General features: G+C 41.6%; 1 protein-coding gene across 1 annotated transcript in view; it reads left to right on the plus strand.

Annotated features, from left to right (window-relative positions):
* PPM1H (protein phosphatase, Mg2+/Mn2+ dependent 1H) overlaps positions 1-21,368 on the plus strand; it is a 129,822-nt gene that overhangs the window by 91,345 nt on the left and 17,109 nt on the right. The window contains exons 6-8 of the mRNA XM_063396564.1: positions 3,715-3,833; positions 16,805-16,868; positions 18,469-18,576. Coding sequence (XP_063252634.1) covers positions 3,715-3,833; positions 16,805-16,868; positions 18,469-18,576 — 291 coding nt within the window. The remainder of the gene's footprint in view (positions 1-3,714; positions 3,834-16,804; positions 16,869-18,468; positions 18,577-21,368) is intronic.

A 21,368-nucleotide genomic window follows, 5' to 3' on the forward strand; every position in this document is an offset into this window, starting at 1 on the left:
ATAGGATTGCTTCAACCATCTGACACAGTGTATGATGCTGTGGTAAAAGAGATGTGTGGTTCCATGGAAGAGGTTCTGGCCTCTGACAAGATGTGAGACCAATCAAGAGACAGATTTGACTTCTAGTCTTCTCTTTTCTTTTACCACCACATCCTTTACTTTTAATCTCTCTTTGGTTTAAATGTGTCCCTATGATAATGGCTGAGTCATTTGCATAACTTCTAGGTGTGTTGGGCTGTGCATGCTGTTGTGAGCAGTAGTCCCATATAGTAGAATATTTTTTTGGAGGAAAGGGCACAGTATGATAAAAATACAAACTTGTAAGATATAGTTGGTGTAGGGGAAAGTAGCAAATTGCAAAATAGCACAGAATGCAGTGAAACCACTAGTGCTAGTGACTTTCCAGTTCAGTGCCTTCTCAAGGAGCTGGAAAAAGCAGTGGCAGGCCTTACTGAGGTACAGATTAGATACATGCAGTGTTTCCTGCTGCCTAATTAACTGGCGTGCTAGTGTATAAGTCTAGGTTTATCTTAATTTCATGTTTGCTTTTCTAATCACCAGGAAACACAGCAGGAAGTAAATGCCCTTTTTAAACAACCATGACTAATATTTCTTTGACTGACATCCAGCCACAAAATACACCATAAAATGGCAGAGTACCAAAAACACACAATGCAGACTATGCCAGATTTATGCCAGAAAGCTCTAACAGCTTCTGAAAGAGAAAATATGAAAAATGTTCCAGTTCCATAACACAGAATAACAATGTTGTCTGAAAATACCTCGTAAGGATAGAGGAAGTGTTTGAAAGCACGCTATTTGTTAAATTTCAGGTTCTCTGAGCGGTGTGTCTGATTTGAGGTTCTTACTAATCAAGGTAAACAAATTAGAAAATACATTGCATCATCACAGGTGAAATTCTGGTAGTCAGTTCACTTACCTTTTTTTGTTTGTTTGATCACTTGAGGGGATTTCATGGTTCTGCTTGTATATCTGTCTGAAAGATCTGTAGATTTTTAAACTGTTGCTTTTTATTTATTTTCTGGTTCTGCTGCCCAGCATGGTTTTGTTGAGGTGAGGAGCAGAGTCCTCAACATGGAGAACCGTTCTCAAAAACCCAACTGGAAGTTGCAGCTGAGTTTTATAGTAGAACATTGTTCTCTCTGTAGAATTACCAGTGAAGCATCAAAACAGCTGCTTTAAAAAATGGTAAAAAATATGGAAAATTAAAATATAAAGCAAAGCACAATGGAAATCCCCATTTCTTCACATAAGAATTCAGATCACAGACACCAGAAGCTTCCAAATTGCTCGTTTCCCTCTGTTTCACTGACGCCAAAAATATTAGAATCAAGTTAAGATCCCTGGATTGTAAATCAAGTATTGAGACTTGGCTGCGGAAGTCTTATTTGAACATTAACAGTCCACTGGTAACTGTGCCAGCTTTATTAATCTTATTTCAGTTATGACCTCAGACTTTCCATGTGAGTAAATCTTTATGCAATGCAGTCTCTCCTGATTGCTTTACCTTTTCATTAAAGGAAATTCTTGTTTTTAAGTGAAAAAATGCTAAAAACATGTAATGTTTTTCTTCTGGACCTCTTATACTCTTATAATCTCACAATCTCAAGGTTTGATTACTTCATTTTGATATCAGGTGTGATGGTTTTTTTCTTTAGGTATGACCTTGTTTTGTAGGTAGGTGACAGTATTTAGCTGGTAGTGGTTTGTAGTGTTTTAATCAAGATAGGCTGTGAAGTTTTAAAAGTGAACTGAATTGCACTTTCAATGCAGACTGACTTCATTGTTTACAATATCGTAGACTAGAAAAAAAAATCTAAAAATACCAAAAACAATCACTTCTTTAACATACAAAGAATACTGTTCATATATTGCAATACATCCAATTATTAGGAATTTTCTGTCTTTTTTGCAACTGAAATGAAACTAAATAAAATAAAAGCTTATGTATACCTTTAAATGAAGAAGTTCCAGAGTTCTGGAAGTATGAAAAACCTCATGTGGAGTAATACTGCTGAACCTCTCAAAAGTCACTAGTGCTTCTCAACCATTTCTGTAATTAGGAGAGGGATCCAATTAGAGGGCCCTTGACAACAGTAATTGAGTGGAGAAGGGGATCTTGGCTGACCGTAGACTGAAGGAGAAAAAATGTAATTCCCTTAACTGTACACAGAGAGAATCTGATGGAGTTCCTGTTCCAGGCAGGGATCGCGATATCAAGATCACTTGCATGCTTGAAAGCCACCTCTTGAAAGCAGAATCCAATCTTGCTGGCTGCACACAGCAGCCTTCCTCAGCTCTGTTCCAGCCAAGCTTGAGGTGTTTTCTGGAAGGATGTCTGATGGCGGGAACAGGGACAAGCTGATAGAAAGTTAGTGTTGTGGTGTGCTGAGCCTGATGGAGCTCCTATTAAATTGAGTGAGAGCAGGTTCAGCTCTTAAATGCAGGAAATATTTTATTGTGAACTATCTGCATGACAGATGCCAGGTAGATCAATAAGAGCTTCCAGTGCTTCCTGCTGCTTACCTTTGATGAGCACTAGATTTATGACAAACCCACAAACTAAACCCCAGCTCATTTCATCTCCCTTAATGGCAGCTGCTGCTGAAGATAAGACAGACTTTATTGCCTTAACTGGCTGGATAAGGAAAAAGTTATCTGCAAAAAGGTTAAGAAATGCATCTTTTTCAGTTTCCTAGCCAATTTGACTGTGTCTTTCATAAGAGCTCGGTCATAGTGCAGCTTTGAGGAGGAAGAGAGAAAGGCTTGTTTATTTGAGTATTAAAGAAAAAGGAGTGAGATTTATTTCAGAAAGAAGAAATAGAGTATGTTTAGGATTAACCTATCATGTCAAGTGATCTGTGTATAAATTCAACCCAAAAATTTACAAAGTGGACAAAGAGCCTCATGATGCTCTCGTCTATGGTCAGCTTTGGAGAACATGAGCCAGAGGCAGAACTCTGGCAAAGAGGCCTCCCAGCATCTGCAAAGCACCAGAAATGACATGAGCAGCGTTTGAACATTAAAACCATCAAAGACCTTAGTTGCAGTTGTGACACAAAACTGCTGCTGCTTTTCTAAAAGTCTATTTTGCATGAAGGATGTAGTTTTTCAAAAACGAGAAAATTCGTTGCTCTGTAGCTTCTGTTTATTTGCAGTGTCGTGTGATGGGGTGCATTTTTCTTGCAGTGGTGGCAAAGTGTGGTAGCAATGTTAGGTTTTCTGTGTTGTTGGCATAACTGAACTGGGAGTCAAAAAGCTTGAGTTTCACTGCACACTCACCTCTCCAAGTCTCTCCATGGCTTTGTATTTGATCATTCCTTTCTCTCTTGCTGACTTGCAAAAGGGCATTTGTTCTATTTTACAAAGCTCTGCAGACTCCTTCAGGGTCAATGGATGAAGTGCAGTTTAGAGATCCCAAATCTTGAGGAACAGGGAGAAGAAATGAAGGATTTTGAGGGCAAGAAGACTGCTCCCTATAAGGCTTCTACTGGATATTAAGCAGGGGCAGAAATGGTGTTATGAGCATTGTTTGCTGAAATGAAGCACATCATCTTCCTTATTTAAAAAGAAGGGTAGAGGAGTGGGTGGAATTTGTGTGGGAAGGACCAGGAAGGGATGGTAATACTACCTCATTAAAAATAGATAATGTCTTGTTTTATGTGGTATCTGTGGTTTGGTTTCTGCCTGCAGGCTTACATGCAGCCCCATTTGCTGGGAAATGAATTCACACATTTAGAGTTTCCACGGAGGGTGCAGCGCAAGGAAGTTGGAAAGAGGATGCTGTACCGTGACTTCAATATGACTGGCTGGTAAGAATGTGTCCTTCTCAGCATGGGATCAGCCTTCTCCCCAAACCAATGCCTGCTTTGTACCTGTCTTTGATTAGTGAAAACTGCATCAAACATGGAGGTGTACCCCTGCATACTAAAAGAAAAGGCATTTCCTTCTTTCAAATGTCTCTTTCTTATCTAGAAGATAATGTTTTATATAAGTTGACCTCCCTCCAGAGAGTTGATTTTAATGTGTGAGCATTCAAAGTGGAGCAAGTATATAAAGTCAAAGATGTGCCAGGGGATCTTTCTGAAAGCTAAACAATTTTGCTAACTTGGAAGGAGCTTTTTATAATTCTGGATCAGTGGGTCAGACATTTGTCTCTTAAACCAACACACTGGGCCATCATGCCTTCACATGCTGAGGAAAGCTTGCAGAAGGGAAGGGCTGCCTCCCCTACTCCACTGCAGCTGGCCCTTGGTTTGGATATCCCTTGAGGAATTGTTTTACACATGGGCCCATCTAAAGACAACCAGCCTAAAATGAAAAGGGTTAAATGAACAGCATGGACTTGAAGAAGTGAAGACAGAAAGAATGATGTTAGGTTTTTTTTGTTTCTGGCTAAATGTCTTCATTGTTTTTTGTTGGTTCGAGAGGCTTTTTGGAGAAGCCCTATTCTTTGCTGTTGTGAGTTCTGTGCATGACCTATAAAGGCAAGAGCCCAATATATGCAAATGATCTTCGTTTCTATGACATTTGTGTTTTAGGGTCTATAGTAAATGACCTTTCAGGAAGGAAAAGAAGAGAAGGGTCAAAAAGAAAGCCTATTTTAGGTTTGGAAGCCTGGATGCTCACAGAGAACTACAGCTCTACGTAACTTTTGCTTTTTTCCGTGCTTTATGGACCATAAATATAATGATATTTTAATTGCAGAATAATGATTTAAGTTTAATATAATCTGATATGTTTGTGCAGAATATGTAAATCTGAGAATAACCATCATTGTCTGTCATCTTGAGTAGCTGCTAGTAGAATATGCAGTTTCACCCTGAGAATGATGATGTCACATTTTAAAAAGGCTACAGGCATGAGCAAAAGAATAGGAACAGAATGAGAACATTGGATCAACTGAGGACTTGGACAGCAAAACATTTGGAAGATCATGAGACACTCTCCCAATTTCTGCAGAAGGAGGGTTTTTCTGTTAAACTCCCAGATGTCTCTGGAGGCACCAATAAAGAATGGTTTCATGTAGACTTCCAAAAGCTCTTTGTCAAGATGTGACATGCCAGTTGGGACAAAAAACATGTGGGGGAGAGCTACAGAAATATCATGGGCCAGGAACTTCCTGAAGGGAGGGCAAGAGCAGATTTGTCATCATAGTTGGAAGGCAAAGAGGGTTTCTTCAGGGAGTTGTTTTGCATTTCCCTGGTTGGTTAGTGGTCTGGAAAGAAAATTAGGTTGGAATGCTGAAGTTGCAGCATTGGCAGGTGACACCGCAGCTCTTTTCTTATTAAAGAAGAATGACCATGAAGTACTGCAAAGAATTAAGTGATTAGTGCAAATGGGCGTCACAGTGATCAAGTTTGGTACTTATCAATACAAATGTATCAATACAATTTGGTACTTATCAATACAAAGCATGAAGGGGAAAAATAACTATTTATGCACAGTAGAGGTTCCAAATGAAATGTCAAAAAACTCAGTGGAAGTTTTGCTTACCCTACAGTATTTTTTCCAGTCCAAATCACCAGCAGACTGTTGAGATTCATACAGCAATGGAACAAATCTTCACTTAACTTTTAAATACAGTTTAAAAGTTAAGTGAAGAGATAATTCTGTATATTCGTTTCTACCTTACGTGTGAATGTATGTGTAGCACTTTACCTTATCCAAAATGGTTATTACATAGTAAGTACTGTTTGGCATTAGAAAAAGGAACACAAGTTCTAAATGTGGAATAATGAGTAAGGTAGAAGAGCTTTGGTAAGTCAAACTGGCAGATTTGATTCAATGTGTTGCTTTTCAGTACTGGTTTGTGAACTCTCTTAGCTCTGGCATATAGCAGGGAGGAGAAGGCCGTTATTTTCCGGCTGATTTTTCAGAATTTCCTGAAGTCTAGGACACATGTTGATCCAGTGTGGTCAATGCAAAGATGGTCACCAGTTCAGTACAAATATGCTTAGCTGTAAGCAGTTCTGGAATAAATGCTTGAACTGTGACTTGAAAATTCAAATTTGAATTCATCACAGTATTGTCCCAGAAAAAGGTGGCCTGTGCCAAGCAGAGGCATGTGGAGACTGTGATGAGGCTACCACTCCCTGCTGTTCCTTTTGACTTCTGGATGGAAGTGAAAAATGGGACCCACATTTTTGTCCTAATAAAAGAATTGGAATCTTTCAGCTGCTCCATATTGCACAACTAGTGCATCAGTTACCTCTTTCTTTCATTGCCTCGGGACAACAAAAAGACAAGAAAATTGCTCGATTGCCATACATTTGTGTAAAACAGAGCCCTTCTAAATAAGGATCCATTTTTTTTTGCACGATTTTGCCCAAGGTGTTTGTTATCCATTGAATTGTGTGCAGTGATCCCCTAGGTGGAGGAGAAGCAATCCGTTTCTGTTTATCTAAAAGTCTGGGTCAGTTTGATTGGTTGTGACTGTGGACAAGACATTAGATTTCCAGTGTGGTGGGCCCTCAGAGGTGACGGTTTGAGGTGGCAGAGGTTTCTTAGCGGCTGTTTTCCACTTCAACAATTTTGGTTCTATTTTCTTCCCTTTCTTGTTCCTGGATTCTACTGATGCATCAGGACACTGGGGCCGAGGACATGTCTGTTTTGCATTTGTTTCTAAGGACACTATCTATCATGGAGAATAAATTAGCATATATATTCCTTTTCTAGAAAATGTCAGATGGTGCTTTGACCAGCCAGAGCTTGATACACTAAAATGCTGCTGAACTTTTATCACATACAATGCAGATGATCAATTATCTGAATTGTTTTTTCGTCACTAACCTCACTGTGTGTAGACATTTGCACATACATGTTGAGAGGTGCAGATGATATTAGGAAGAAACAGCCACTCTTACACTTAACTACTTAATCCTTTAGTGAGAGAATGTAGAACACTTTGTGTTTTGACGTTTCCTCAGGAAAATAAACTCTTTTATTTTACAATTCAGTATACTTTTTGTGTTTTGTATTAGAAGCTGTATGACTTTTTTTTCTTCATTTTTATCCTCCTCCTTTGCTCTAGAGCTTTTCAGATTCTCAACAATGCCTTGGCTTGCCTAGCTTGTTTGGATTACAAAAGATTATTGTCTTTGGGTCTGTTATAATGTATTTGGCCCTGTATTTTTTCTTTCTACTTTTTCTTTCTTTTTTTTTTCTTTTTTTTTTTTTTTTTTCATGTGAAGTTTCCACACTGGCTTTGTCTCCAGAGCCCACAGTGGGAGCACAGCTGCCAAGTTTCCCCACAGCATTGGGACAACCACAGATCCAGCAATGTGTACCGCATCACTAGTCCAGGCTGCCTGGAACTGCTTTGAGACCAGCCTTTCCCTTCTTGCTCCAGCTCGCCTACCCTTTCTCCTTTCTTTTCAGTGGCAATTACAATGAGAAATCATGCTGTATTAAATATACGTAAAATAAATCCCACACTGCTGGGAGCTGACCATGAGCTGCCCTTCCTGCACCCTTGCCTCATGTGCGTTGTGGTTGAACAACGATTGCAAAACATGTAGTGTAGCTGGCAAGGCATCTTAAGAGCAGTGTGTCCTGCTGAACAAGCTTTAGAGCTGTCTCAAGCCATAATTTGCTGGCAGATATCTGTGTTACTGACAGTCTTTCACAGCTGGGTCTCTGGGCTGGAGTTTTCAAGCCCATGCCTTGCAGAGGTTGGACTTGTATTGAAGAGAGGTGTCCTGGTGGCTTTGACAAGTCCAGACAACAAAGGCAACAGGAAAATCTCAGAGGCCATGTAAGCAGAGAGTGGTCAGTGCTAAAAAGGGGGGTGAGTAAGTGGAAATATGGAGGGGAAAGCAGCAGGCCTGGTGATAGCTGCTCCTTTAAAGGGCTGCACAGAATTAGTGTTCTCTGTCTTTGGCTTTTGTTTAAAGTTAAGACACAGTTAGATTTCCTTCACATGTACATCCAGTGTGAACAATTTTGAAGTACTTTGCTTTGACTATATTCTAGAACCTTCCCAAATTTGGCTTTCTGATTGGCTGTGTCCTTCACTGTGGCTCCTTCCAGAGCTCCCCTCTCAGCCTTCTGTGGGGCTGGAGGAGCCGTGCAGCACTGTGCTTAACTAAAGGCAGCCAGAAGGCACTACCAGTTGGCATCAACTTTGGTGGTTTCAGAATTAATTTTTTGCTCCTCCTTGGAACAAAACCAGTGTTTTTTCTACTGCTTGCATTGAAGTGGAGTTCTTTAAAGGCTTCTTTCCAGATCACAGCTTCAGGGTTTTTTTGATTTTAGCATGAAAAAAGAGACCTAGATAACAAGTAGTATGGGTTTTGACCTATTTGTTGATTACTTCCTTTGCTCTCCAGGAAAGGCAGAACTGAGCTGCACCCCATCAGAAATGGTTTGAGGTAGTGTAGTGCCCACTACATACCATGGGCTGCAGCCCAAGGCAGCAGCGAGTGGGAAAACTGGGCAGTGTCTCTGAGCATGCTGTCTTTGCAGCAGCAGTGGAGCCCTTGCCAGCTCCGTGTCCATGTGTCTGGTGAGAGGGTGCTGTGGCACATGGGGTCAGCCCCTGAGGGTCAGCCCGTGCTGGAGAATTGCCTGCCCGCATGATTTATTCCAAAGCAGGGAGGCTGGTGCCCTGAGGCGAGCACTAAGCAAAACCCATTTTATTCTAGAGTCAATATTGTCCACTGCCTGGAAAGCTGCCAGCCTGCTCTGCGCTCGCCCTTTTCTTTCCAACAGGGAATGTCTTTCAGCCTCTAAGCATCTGATTAAAAAAGCAACTTCACTTTTCAAGCCGTTTTATTTTGTTTGGGATGGATGCCTTTTGCTTTCATTGTGCAGCTCGCCTTGCCGTCTGCGGTTCAGACTCCAGCTCACAAAAAACAGGCTCTCATTAATCACTTACTGGGGATCCAGAATACCCTGGTGAGAGCCAATGTACATGTTTTGCTTGGTAATGTGTGAGCTGATTTGAACAAATATTGCCAATGTGGCCGCTATCTTACTCTTTATTGCTGGGCTCAATGTCCTTTGACAGCACATTCAGGTAGCCTGCCCAAGGAGTGCCTAAGCAGATTGAGAAATGCTACAGAAATGCTTTATGGAGCTGGCACCTGTGCTGCACCCTCCTTTAATATAAATTGATTTACTGAATCAAGCACAGAAGCCCTGCTACAGAAACCTCAGGCTATAGTCTCTAGAGAACCACCTAATAAAACAGCCCCAACTGACACTCCTCATTAGCTTTTCTACCGATCCCAAGGCAGTATTTAAAGTGACAGTGTCCCTCTTTTTGGCCTGAATTTATCTGCTGGCTAATGCCTGTGGGTCTAATTAGCTTAGCATTATTAGTCTTATTCAGATAAGCTGCATTTCCTAACAGCTTGATTCCAACTTGTAAGAAGTAATTGGAAGCCTGCAAACCTTGTGCTCTAACCTGCTTGATTGCACCTTTTAGCCAAAACCACGTAATTTACAAAAAGTCATCCTTTCCCCTATTTCTAATTGAGCTTTTTTGTCTAGTGAAACATTCTATGTTTCTTCTGCTGAAATCCTGGCTGAATCATTGAGTTTGAGACCTCAGCCGTATCCTTTGTACAATCGCCAGGGAGAGATCAAATTTTAATTTCATAATTACTTCACAAGAAAGCAACCTTTTCCCCAGTCATGCCTGGTACTAATTTCCTTCCAGCAACTTACATTTTCATAATTTAATGATTATGGGGCACCTTTGCTGCACTGGGCCATTCTGGAGAGAAAAGGGATATCATTTTTGCAGCAGAAACCATCATCCACAGTCACCTGCCTTGCTTTCTGTGCCTGTGCTTTTGTCTCTTGCTGCAAGGTGGCAGGGAGAAGGAGGGGACGTGCCTCGTTGGTGCACACAACTAGAGCAGCTTGCTGGGCTGTGTCTGGGGCACAGCTCTGCAATGATGAATGGCTGTTTGCAATGTGCATGTTATGCATCTTTTCAGGATTTGCAGCCCTCACTGCAGGAGCAGCAGGAGGTGAGAGCTGGCCTGCTCTGCACATCTCCTGATGGTGATGAATGGCTCTTTCCCCCAAGTGTGCACATGCCACAAGGAGCTGAGCCAGTCTTTGGGGCAGAAGAAGGCAGATACAGGAGATAAATACTGCTGCAACAAAAGAGAAAGCTTAAGTCTGGGGTAAAGCTCTGAGTAAATGGCCTCTCTGGGGCCAAATGAGAGTTATATAAGAATGAGGTTGGTCTGAGTCATGTCCTGCAAGAGCATCTGCTTCTGGAAGCTGTGCATCTAAGACCTGTCCCTGCGTGGCTGTGCATCTCCACTAGGGCTTTGCCTTGGTGTGGAATCAGGTGCTGCATATGCAAGGGCAAACAAAAGAATCCCAGTCTGTTTCATCAGAAGGAAACTAAGATGGAATGAGATAATCTTCAATCTGAAAATCCAAGCAAAAATAGCCCTTCTTCCTGATAAGGTGAAGTCTCCTTCCACATTCATGCTTTCTTTGGCTGCCCCATCTGCACAAATTTGACATAACCTCAGCTGGGTCCATAGAAGTTCTCTTTCTTTCCCTTGTTACCAAAGATTGATTTATGGCTCTGCTTCTGGCTGAGAGGAGGCCCCTTGCTCCTTGGAGGAATTTCCAACACTGCTGTGGAATGGCGAAGTCTCTGCTTGCTGTGTCTCACTGCCTCTTCCATCCTGCACTACAGAGATCTTTCATAGAAGAATTTGCTTTGTGATTCCTCCTTAACCTCAATCTCCTTTGCTTCCAGAGGATCCCAGCTAGCAAGTGTGGAGCAGGCACTGTGAGTTTTAACATGCAGCCTTCTCCCATCTGCCTCACAACATTTTAACAGGAAATATGGCAAAATACGAATTTTCAAATGGTTTTTCTGTCTGTCACAGTGCACTCCAGTGCACTCAGCCCACAGAGTGATAACAACCCACTTCCCTTACCCCTCTATCTCCAGAGTAAATTGCTGACAAATCCTCCTGTTTATCTTCTAAGAGTAGAAGAAATGAAATAAATGCTAAGAAGTGCTCAAGGCAGCAAGTTCACTGGGGGCAAAAAAGAAAGACTTAGCCTGCTTAGGCTGTTGCAGAGAGTGAACCTGCTTGATGTGCAGCTGCAGTATCTGCACACAGGTTTTGTCACTCGGTAGTGGGGAAGCTCAACAGGTTACCAGCAGTGAATGAAAGCACTTGCAATATTCTTGCTCTGTCCCTCCCAGCCTCTGCTTTTAAATACCTTCATTAATTTTTTTTTCCTAATTTTTCTTTTTTTTGGCAAGGACCTCTCTAAACGCTTGAGATGCTTGACAATCCTGTCCCTGACTTTTCTTCTACCACTTTATTTTAATGCTCTGGTGAAGATGAATGGACTAAAAAATCAGCCACATTCCAGGAAGTGCCTGAGAAAATTCTGGTGTTTGAGTCTTTAAACTGGGCTGGCCAAAATGGATAGTTTGTTTTGCTTAGGAATTACTTACACAGGAATATGTGGTGCTGGTGCTCTCTGAAATCCAGACTCCATCTTAGGACTGTACACAGCAGTGAAGGCTCCCTGGGGGTCCAAGGCTCATGTATTGATCTGATTTGACCAAGCAAGAGATCATAGATGTGTACTAGTCATGCTGAGAGACTTTATTTTTTTTTTTAATTTGTAGATTGGTAGACAGAACTGGGATTTGCAAAATGAAGCATTATACACTTTCAGGTTCATAAGAAGGTATTTCTGAATTTTCTGTGAATAATGAGTGTTTTAAACTTGTATGTTTTCCTGTTTACTTGAAAGAAGGCTTATGAGAGTATCTTGGTTGAGGTAGATCTTCCCCTAAAAACAATTTTTTGCCCGTGTGCACATGCATCGGTCTTTGAGTTGGCTTTGCCATCATCTTTTCTCTTAACAAACATTGCTATAGTTTGTGTGCCTTAATTATCTTTGTTTATTGTATTTTTTTTCATTAAACTATGTGTCAGATGAGCAATAGGGGAAAAATACTGAGACATTGAACATTAGAGCTAACCTATCTAGAGGGTACTTAGTATCAGACAGTGCTGTCTGGATTTAGAGATCCTGACTCGGCGAAGCACAAGGGTAAGGACATTTTTTAAGATTATGGCTGAGTTGAGACATAAATTGTATAATTTTCAGTGGCTTTGTGCCTAACCTGCACTACATATCTTTTCTTCTTAATAGTAAGCATGCACTTACACTGGTTAGATGCCTGTAGTTCAACAGACAGTACAAATGAACAGTTCTTTTGGACTGGTGGTTTAAGCTCTGTTACCCAAAGGGTGTGTGGGAGGGGAAAAAAAGAAAGAATTTCTATCAAGCTTTGTGTTGCTTAGAGATTAAAACATGCTTTTCTGTGGGTATGACCAAAGAAAGCTGAGCTTGAGAAGGAGGTTGTTTGGATAGCTAGGGTAATTTTGTTGTGAGTTGGGTTATTTTGGGTAAGGGGGAGAGTTGGGTGTATGGTGGAGGGTGTATGGATGGCCCTAGGTTTGGGGGCTTTTAGAGTGGTAGCAAAGCAGTGCTAGAAATACACAAAATCTACAAACCTATCTCCGAGATGCCTTTAGCCTTGTACTCAGTGTGAACTAGGGCTTTTATGAAGCAGTAGTACTTTCTCTTGGTTGCTTGCCACAAGTAGGTTTATTCTATGCTTCAAGCTAAAGCCCTTTGATGATGATTTTCTTTGCTCTTCCTTAGGTTTAATTCTCAGTTTACTATTAGGTGTCACAAGCAGAGATGTGAAACACAGACAAACTTTCTAAAGCCAAGTGCCATGAAAAAACAGAGCACAGAGTCTGGATTCCCCTGTCGTGCACAGAACTGAGCCTTCCAGGTCAGGGTAGGTTGTGTTTTCAACACCATCTGTTGTGCCTGGGGATGCCAATGCAATAGTTTTCATGACTGGTAACCTTACACAGTTTGCCATGAAAGAAAACGGAATGTGGATTTTGGTTTTAGTCATCAACTTCTACTCTTAGGTGAATTTGTATGTGCTTTCAGAAAGACAATTTCAAGAACATCTTATGTGGCAGGAGAACTCATAACACATATAAGTTGTTATCTAGGATTTTGGCTCTGAAACTTGCATAGGGGAGCTGACTGGTTTTTCAAATTCTGACCCAGAAATATGCAGATAACTTTGATAATCTTTTTTTTTTTAGAGTGCTGAAGCACTGCTAATGACCCCAGCACTCTAAGAAATTTCTTCTGTGGATTGTGTTGTGCATTTAATAGCTCCTGGTTATTTTTTCACCATGCATTTAGAGCAGATTCCAGTTAGCATATGAGTAACATCATGTCAGTCCTAGTTCTTTTGTTCTGACATCTCTTTTGGCTCCTGGTGCGATTTGGCCCAGTTTTCCAAAATGTTGATCCTGAGTCCAAATGTAACTTTGTGGGTGGTACATATGTCAAGGCCTAGTTCAGTATTTTTGGACAGCAGTAGCATTTCATAATTCTTTTGAAATGAAAAGAAGAAACAAAGTTAACTGAAAAAAATGCAGCTAGATCTAGCTGGGCACGAGCTTGCCTTTTCTACTCCCCACTGCTCCCCCTATTTTTCCATTTGGAAAAATAGAGACTTACGTGGCAGAAGCACTTAACAAGCTTTAGGCTCATTCAGAGCTGGAAGCAATAGCATTGCCTTGTCTTTATAACCTTTCTTGTCATTCCCTGGTGGCCACCAACACCTCCTGGGATGTGGACAAGGAAGACAGGGAGAAGGGAGGGTCATAACACTGTGTTGTTAAAGCAGTGAGCTGGGCTGAATTATGCAGAGGGCTGAATAAGGCCGTGCTGGCACTAAAAGAGCCAAACCGGCCCCTCAGGTTCTCTGCATGTCTGTGTTTGATATACCTACTGCTGTATTATATCTTTATATACAGTACATGACAGTATAAATGCAACTTTATTACATAAAATCAAGATAAATAGTCCAGAAGGTTGTAGCCTGTGTGAAATAAACCCACATACAAAATACAGGAGGTTTCACAGGGCATAAATTAAAATGCACTTCATATCTTCTTTCCGTCTCCCCAGTACAGTTGCTGAGTTGTTAGCTGAAAAGCTGTGCTACATGCTTCTTTTGCAACCTCACACTAGTATAGTATTAATTCTGTTTCTCCAGTAATGCAGGACATAGGTACTTTTCTAGAGTGTCTCAGGTTGCTTTTCAGTATGTCTGTGCTACCTCCACTACTGTGGTTGCAGTTCTGAGCATTAAGTAATGATAATTTTTCAGGAAATAGCAACATCAACAGAAAAAGCACATTTGAGATGAGTTTGACACCCAAGTTCTGAGCCCAAGAGGTGACAGGCTATGAGAAACCATGAAATAAATCACTGTAGCTCTCTGGGCCTCCCTCACTTAGTTGCACAGCTTTGGGAGGTCACAGGCTAGCCAGCCGTTCTCCCTAATCTGCTGGTGGAACAAGTTAGCTGCAGCCCTTGGAACATGGCCTCCCGCAGTGTCCTTACACTGAGGTGTCACAGTTGAAGGCCTGAGGGACAGTGGGTTTTGTAATGGTTCTATAAAAGAAGCTTCACTCAGCAGTGGGGAGCATTCTTTTGAAGGACATTGGCCTAAATGATATTTTTTTCCCCTTCTTCCTAAAGCACAGTCAGTGTGAGGTGTTGTGCAGGAGAGTATAAGGAGGGAGAGAACAGAGGGGAGAGAGAGAAAAAAGCTTGGTCTCTGTTTTTGTCAACTTACAGGGCAGTGTAAAGTGAGAGTTTTAGTCTTAAATTCTTGTAGTTACCTTGCAGATAATACAGTCTGTGTGTAAAGAATGGACTTGTTTTTTCTTTTAAAAAAGGGGCTGCAAATAGTTAAGTCACATCATCTTCGTTTTCTTCACTATTTTAACAAATATGTACAACAATGTGAACATCCAGTAGGGAATGGTTGTCTTCTGTTCTTATGGCTTGATTAGTCATTTGACTGATGCTCACAATGGACTCAGCTTATACCCATTGTCTTGGTGGCAGGGCACAACTGGCTCTATGCAAGGCACAGTTCACACTCCTCAAGGATGTTTTCCCAGGGCTTCCAGTACTATAGGTCCAGTTGGAAGCTTTGAAACATGTTCATGAGTAGTCAGAAATAGCAAATTTTTTTCTCTATGTTCAAACCAGGCTATCCAAGTTAGTGATGAGGCAGAGATACTTGTTGGAAATAAAGTAAGGAACAAGAGCAAAATCCATGACTGACTCCTCCTTCCCAACTAAATGCTATTCCAGGATTTCAACATCAGGGAAGTATTATCATGTTGGTTACTTGTAGTAATTTGTGCCTCTTTGTCTGGTTTAAGAGCTAATTTATTTGCCCTCCCCGGTGCAGAATTCTATTTGAATACCCTCACTGTACTGTGCCTTAGAGAGGTATAATGCCTTATACCTTGTGGTTATATATTCTAATATATTCTTGACTACATGAAGGACCCACTGTATTTTGCAAACCTCACCTAGCTTCATTTGGGGATTTTACACATAGTAATGTTTTGTCGTGTGTAAGGGGAGCCCTCCACTACTGTTTCTTCTATGCATTTTGGTTATTTTTCTCTTGGTCCTTCCTCACCTCCAAAACGCTGATATGATCCCTTCCTGTGATTACTGGGAAATGTGAAGTGGGGCTTAAATGTCTATACAACTCTCAGTAAGTCTGAGACTTGCCTTGGTGATGCAGCATGTACAGCACCATTTATTGATCCCAGACCTGTGCCATATTTTGGTGAAGTAGAGGGCAGTTTGATTACAATATAGGATTTCACCCTTAATTTTTAATTTCCTGCTGGTTTATGTCACAGCCTTAACATTGCTTAAATCCAGTCCCATGTGACTCCCTGGAGCTCAGGCACCCATCCCAGGGAGCTGGAGAGCTACACAGCAGGGGTTGGCAGTGGCTGGCAGGGGACCTGCCCAGCACCTTCGCTCACCCTCCAGTTTGTGCACTCAGGGTACTTTTGGTCTCACCCTGAGGGCTTTGGGTGTGAATGGGCCATGAGGGAAGCACAACATGCAGGGAAAGGCTGAGGAGAATGACTTTGTGATATGAAGGGAAGCATGCCCCTCTGGGGCTATGTACCTTAGCCAAAAAGGTACATCAGCATCTGAGCTCAGCATGTATTATACAAACCACAGAACTCTACAGCTTATGAGAATGACTGTCATCTTCTGTTGTTTGGTTTGGTTTTTTTTATTTCTCACTGGCAAAACTGCTAACCTTCTCACCTCATCAGTGTCAACAGCTGGATGTGTAAAAGGTAGAGTACGCAGGCATGCGGTAAACAGAACCAGAGCATGAACATTTACTTCCCTTGTCTCTTGTCCATGGGAAAGCTGCTGTGAAATGTGAAGCCTCTGACAACCTTGACTGTTGCAGTCAAGGTCAAATGAGCACTAAATATCCTAAGACTTCGGCACGTGAAGCTTGTCTTGGTTTCTATGGTCCTGAAGGGTGAGAACAGGATCAGAAAGCTGTTTCACACCATGTGTACACATCCTGTCATTGCTCATGTTTCACATTAGCACTGTGAATCTAGGCATTGGATCTTTGCAATCAATCTAGGAGCAGCCTGGCATGTTAAGTATTTTCCCATCTTCACTTTTTCTTTTGGTGAAATGGATAACTATTTACAGAAAACCTTCCTGCAGAAAAAGAAATTTACATCTTGGTTCAAAGACAGAGTCCCCAGGAAAAATAATGATTTTTTTTACCCCTGTTTTTGAAATCTCAGCTCCTTGTTTCAGGGCACTGGGTCACTTATTGAGTATAAGCTTCATAAATGTTGTTTGTCCTCCCCCACAGGGCATACAAAACCATTGAGGAAGATGACTTGAAGTTTCCCCTTATATATGGAGAAGGCAAGAAGGTGGGCATGTTTGCTTTCCTCAGACCAAAGGAAGAAGGATTTCTGTGCTGTTTACCACTCAGTTTAGCCCATGGCAGTCCAGTGTTTTCCACTCAGTATCTCTTTATTTCATCGTTTTGACAGCTTGAAAGAATATCTTGGTTCTGTCATAAATCAGTCTCATGTCTGGGGGATGGTGGGGAGAGCTCAACGTAGTAATAAGCATTTTACAGCAGTCATTTGTTGTTTCATTTGCTTTTGTTTTTCTTTCATTGTAGATAGGGTACAGTGAGACTGTCATAATGTTCTTGTTTCAGTGTAAAATATAACTAGAACAAAGCAGGAAGATATTTAATAGTGCTCTGAGATGCAAAACTCTAATTAGGAAGAGGAGGGATCAGGGCAGGATTTGTAAAGTATAACAACTTTTAACCTTATCTTCTTCAGCTGTTGTACGTTAACTCACTGATGAATTTTTCTGATGTGTGAAGGCTGATAGTTGGAAGGGAGAAACGCCGTTCTGTTTGTTACACTTTGTTTTCAGCTCTGCGATTAAGAACGGTGAGATCGTTAGTGTCGGTCCCAGCAAGCTTAGCTGGATGCAGCAGTAGGATCAATATAAGGACGCAGTGGTGTCAGTTTGCTGATATTGGTATTGCTGCTGTGTTTCTAAATAGTGCTCCTCTGCTGCATTAGGTTCTTATATCAGTGCAAAAACAGACACTCTTCCAAATTAGTCCATGTTTTGAAGGTTCAGACCTGCAGCTTATCTCTGAATTTCGTTAGGTTTATAATTATTTGCAAAAATGTTTCAAGCACATCTTTTTAATTTACTTTCTTATGGCCTGCCAGGAGTCACTGAGGCAAAATGATTTGGAGTCAGTTGCTCACTGTTAGTGATGCTGAGCTCCCTTGCTCAGAAGCTGCTGTGGCTAAGCTGAAGTTTGGGGGAAGAGATCTGCAGAGCACAGAGAGCAGGGTTCCCTGGGAGGCTGAATGCCTGGTCAGTCTTTGGAGCACCTTTAAGCCCAGAACCTCTTGGGACACCACACATGTTGCAGAGGAAGGTGCTGGGGGAAGGAAGTGGTACATGTGAGGGAACTGCAGACCTGCTGTAGAGTGACTCTCCCTAGAAGCGAGCACTGTGGTCAGTGCTGCTGTCCCCTGTGTGTTCAGCAATTTAGGGTGGCCTTCAGCACTTTTCCCTGGTAAAGGGAATATACAATAATATGTCAATAGGAAGATGCCCTGGATTCCGTATGTGAGTAATTAAGCTCCTTGTCTTTTTTAAAGAACCTATAGTAACAGTATAATTTGCTGAAGGAATGCTCTCTGGTGTGGACTGTGTGACTAGGTTAGGTTTCTATAGACCCCAGTACCTTTGAGATGGTGACTGAGTGGGATGTGGATGAAAACAAAGGTTGGAATAAGGAGAAAAATGGAGATGACATGAGAGTGAAAAGCTTTGATGTTGATTAGGTGTGTTAAATCTAGAGTTTCTGGGGGAGAAAAGGGAATTCATCCCTAACTACAGCAGTTACAGAGTAGGAATGTTATCTCATTCCCTATTGATGCAGTCCATGTAACAAGATTTTATCCCATTGCTATTTTTTATTTTCAGGCTCGGGTTATGGCAACAATTGGAGTGACTCGAGGACTGGGAGACCATGACCTGAAAGTGCATGACTCCAATATATACATCAAACCTTTCCTGTCCTCATCTCCTGAGGTAAAACAGCCAATGTTCAACTATCTGATTTGTGAGAGGGAAATAAATTTACTTTTTTGTGTGTTTATTTGCTCTTCTCAAATCATCTAATCTGATTGTAATCCAGTCCAGATAACAATGCTGCCTTTTCAGAAGGTGCAGCATGATAGTAACATCCACATAGTAGGAACTAAGTTCATAGTAGATTCTAAGTTCCCCAGCTGTGTGCTCTAGCTCTGATTGCTCCACATCCCTGCAGAGCACGAATTCTTTCTCACTCCCTGTTCCATGGTTATCCCATAGCCTTGCCATTCAGTGTGACAGACCCTCATCTCTCCTTCCACCTTCATATGCTCCTGCTCCCATCAAGGCCTAGATCATGCTGCCTTCACAGAAAATGTAAATCTGTGTACTGCAGAAGGGATGTCTTCCACAGCAGGGTAGTGGAAGGAAGGCAGGAAGACATACTGCATTACACAGAGGATACCAAATCAACTCTTAAGCAGGAAAATGCCAAGAGCCATAGGAAAGATACTTTACGCTTCCATCTGTCTGCCCCTTAACCTTCAGTTCTTAATTCTTTTGGTAGTTCTGTGCAAACACCAAATAATGACAAGTGTGCATTCCCAGATGATGGTGTAATGAGGAGATTATGTGCTATTTAAGTTAGGAGTAGTTTTAAATGTCTCATTCATTTTGAATGGCCTCATCACAAGCAATTCCACACAGTTTCTGACCACTGGAGACCTTGCAGTGAAGGATATTAAGTCTTCTAAAGGGATTTTAATGTATTTGTTAACAAGGAACATGCAAGCCTTGCTTTTTTTTTTTCTCCTGCTGTAACTGCATTAACACTCATAGGTACACAGACCTAAAAGAGTATGTATGTGTGTATGTATATATACAGCCTGCTGTGGTCCAGGAGAACTTAAAGGGTCTCACTTGGACCCATTTTTTATAGGGTTGCAAGAAAGTTTGCTTTAGCCATAGTAATTTTCCATTCTGGCTGCAATTTGAGTGGTAACTTGTTATAATCTTGTTCCATTTGGGTTGTTATTCAGGTAAGAAGAATAAATTTCCAAGGCTGTTTGAAAAAAACACAGGAGCTGGTTAGACAACACAAGTTCCTGGGAGCAGATGGTGTTTCTGATAAGCTTGAGAGGAACTCAGCCCAGGAGCTGTTCATCAAGGCCAAGGCCTGACAACATTTCTGAGATCATAGTGTGGCCTGAGGAGGGGCAGGGAGAAAGGATGCACCACCACAATGCACCCCACAACCTGGCTTACTCCACAGAGTGGCGGTGTGCTCACCTCTCACCTCTGTGCCTATAAACAGAGATATAAAATTTATATATACTTATATTTATTATATATAAATTATATAGTAAAATTCCAGTTATAAAAATAAAAATTTAAAAAGTGCTGAGAGAATCCAGCCCTGAAGAAAAGAGGGAGATCTACAGAGAGCCCCTTCTTCGTATTTCCTTGCTATCAGTTGTGTACTTTCTCTCTCTCCCTTTGAATATGTGGTGTCCCTTACTTGAGGCCTGCTCCTGTTCTCCTCAGCCAGGCAGGCTCTGCCCAAATTACTGTGATGGATTTGTTTAATGCCAGAAAAATGATGCAATTCTACCTATTTATTTTTCCTTCTGGCTTGCTGAGACCCAGTGTTTCTGGGGTACATAATGGCTGCAGCACAGCATCCCAGCAATATTATTTCTGCCAATTGCTGCTGCAGTGTTTGTCTGTGTCTATAAACCAAAGCTTCTCATGGGCTTTTCTGATTTGTAGGGAATGTGTCCGTACACGTTCAAATTCTGGAACGTGGCATCCAGTTCATATGCTAGCCACGTTTCAGGATCTCTTAACTGCTTTGCAAAAGGGAAGCAAAACTGGCTTTGTTTTCATATCCTCTTCACAGCTAAATCCAGCAGAAATGTACAAGGGCAGGAGGAGGAAAGACAGAGTACCAGCTACCTTAATTTAAAGACACTGGCAAAAAAAAAACCCTGAGTATTACTAGGAAGTAGCATATATACTCCAACTTGCTTTTCATTGCACCTCCTCCTCTTAATCATCTCCTCTCTCTCTTCCCAGAGAGAGCCCCAGTGCTTAACTCCTCATATTTTTCCCTGACTTGTTTAGTCCAAAATGGGCAGCACACCTTGCACAGAAACAGGCATTGAGAAACATCTTTATTCTGCCATCTGGGAGGCTTGGCACTTGGAAACAAAGGCAGTGGTGTCAGGCAGCAGTCATATGTGGTCCCTGTGCAGCACCAGATTTTGATTTTTGTTTATATAGAGATAGGGAAACACAATTTGCAGTTTCCAGACCTGGAAAAGGGGAGGCACAGGAAATTAAGGCACAGAGTGAGTCGTGACAGAGGGAAGATCCAAGTCCTCTGGCTTCTGTTTCTGTGCCATAATTGCAATGTCCTTTCTCAAGTAAGGGACAGTGTGGTGAGTTTTCTGAGCAGTTTACTTCCAGCCTGACAGAGCTCTGGTGTGCCATATCCACAAAAATTTAGCTCAAGGAAAGGTAAATATCCCTGAGATTACATCCAGAAATAGGCGTATAATAGTAATTTGAGGGTGGTGTGAAATGATACTTTGACAGAGTGCCAGGCCATGGGAGGAAAAGTCATGCAGCCAAGACTGACAAATGTAATCAGTATTCACTGGCTCAGCTGTTATGAGACCAGATTTGGAGGACTTCTGCAGGTTGGTGAGCTCTAGAGATTTGAACCTCTTATAATGAACTGGAATAGCACAAAGCAGGCAAGCCATGGCTGAGGCTCTCTGGCATGGAAT

The sequence above is a fragment of the Prinia subflava genome, chromosome 4, assembly GCF_021018805.1.
Source record: "Prinia subflava isolate CZ2003 ecotype Zambia chromosome 4, Cam_Psub_1.2, whole genome shotgun sequence".
In the NCBI taxonomy this organism is placed as follows: Eukaryota; Metazoa; Chordata; class Aves; order Passeriformes; family Cisticolidae; genus Prinia; species Prinia subflava.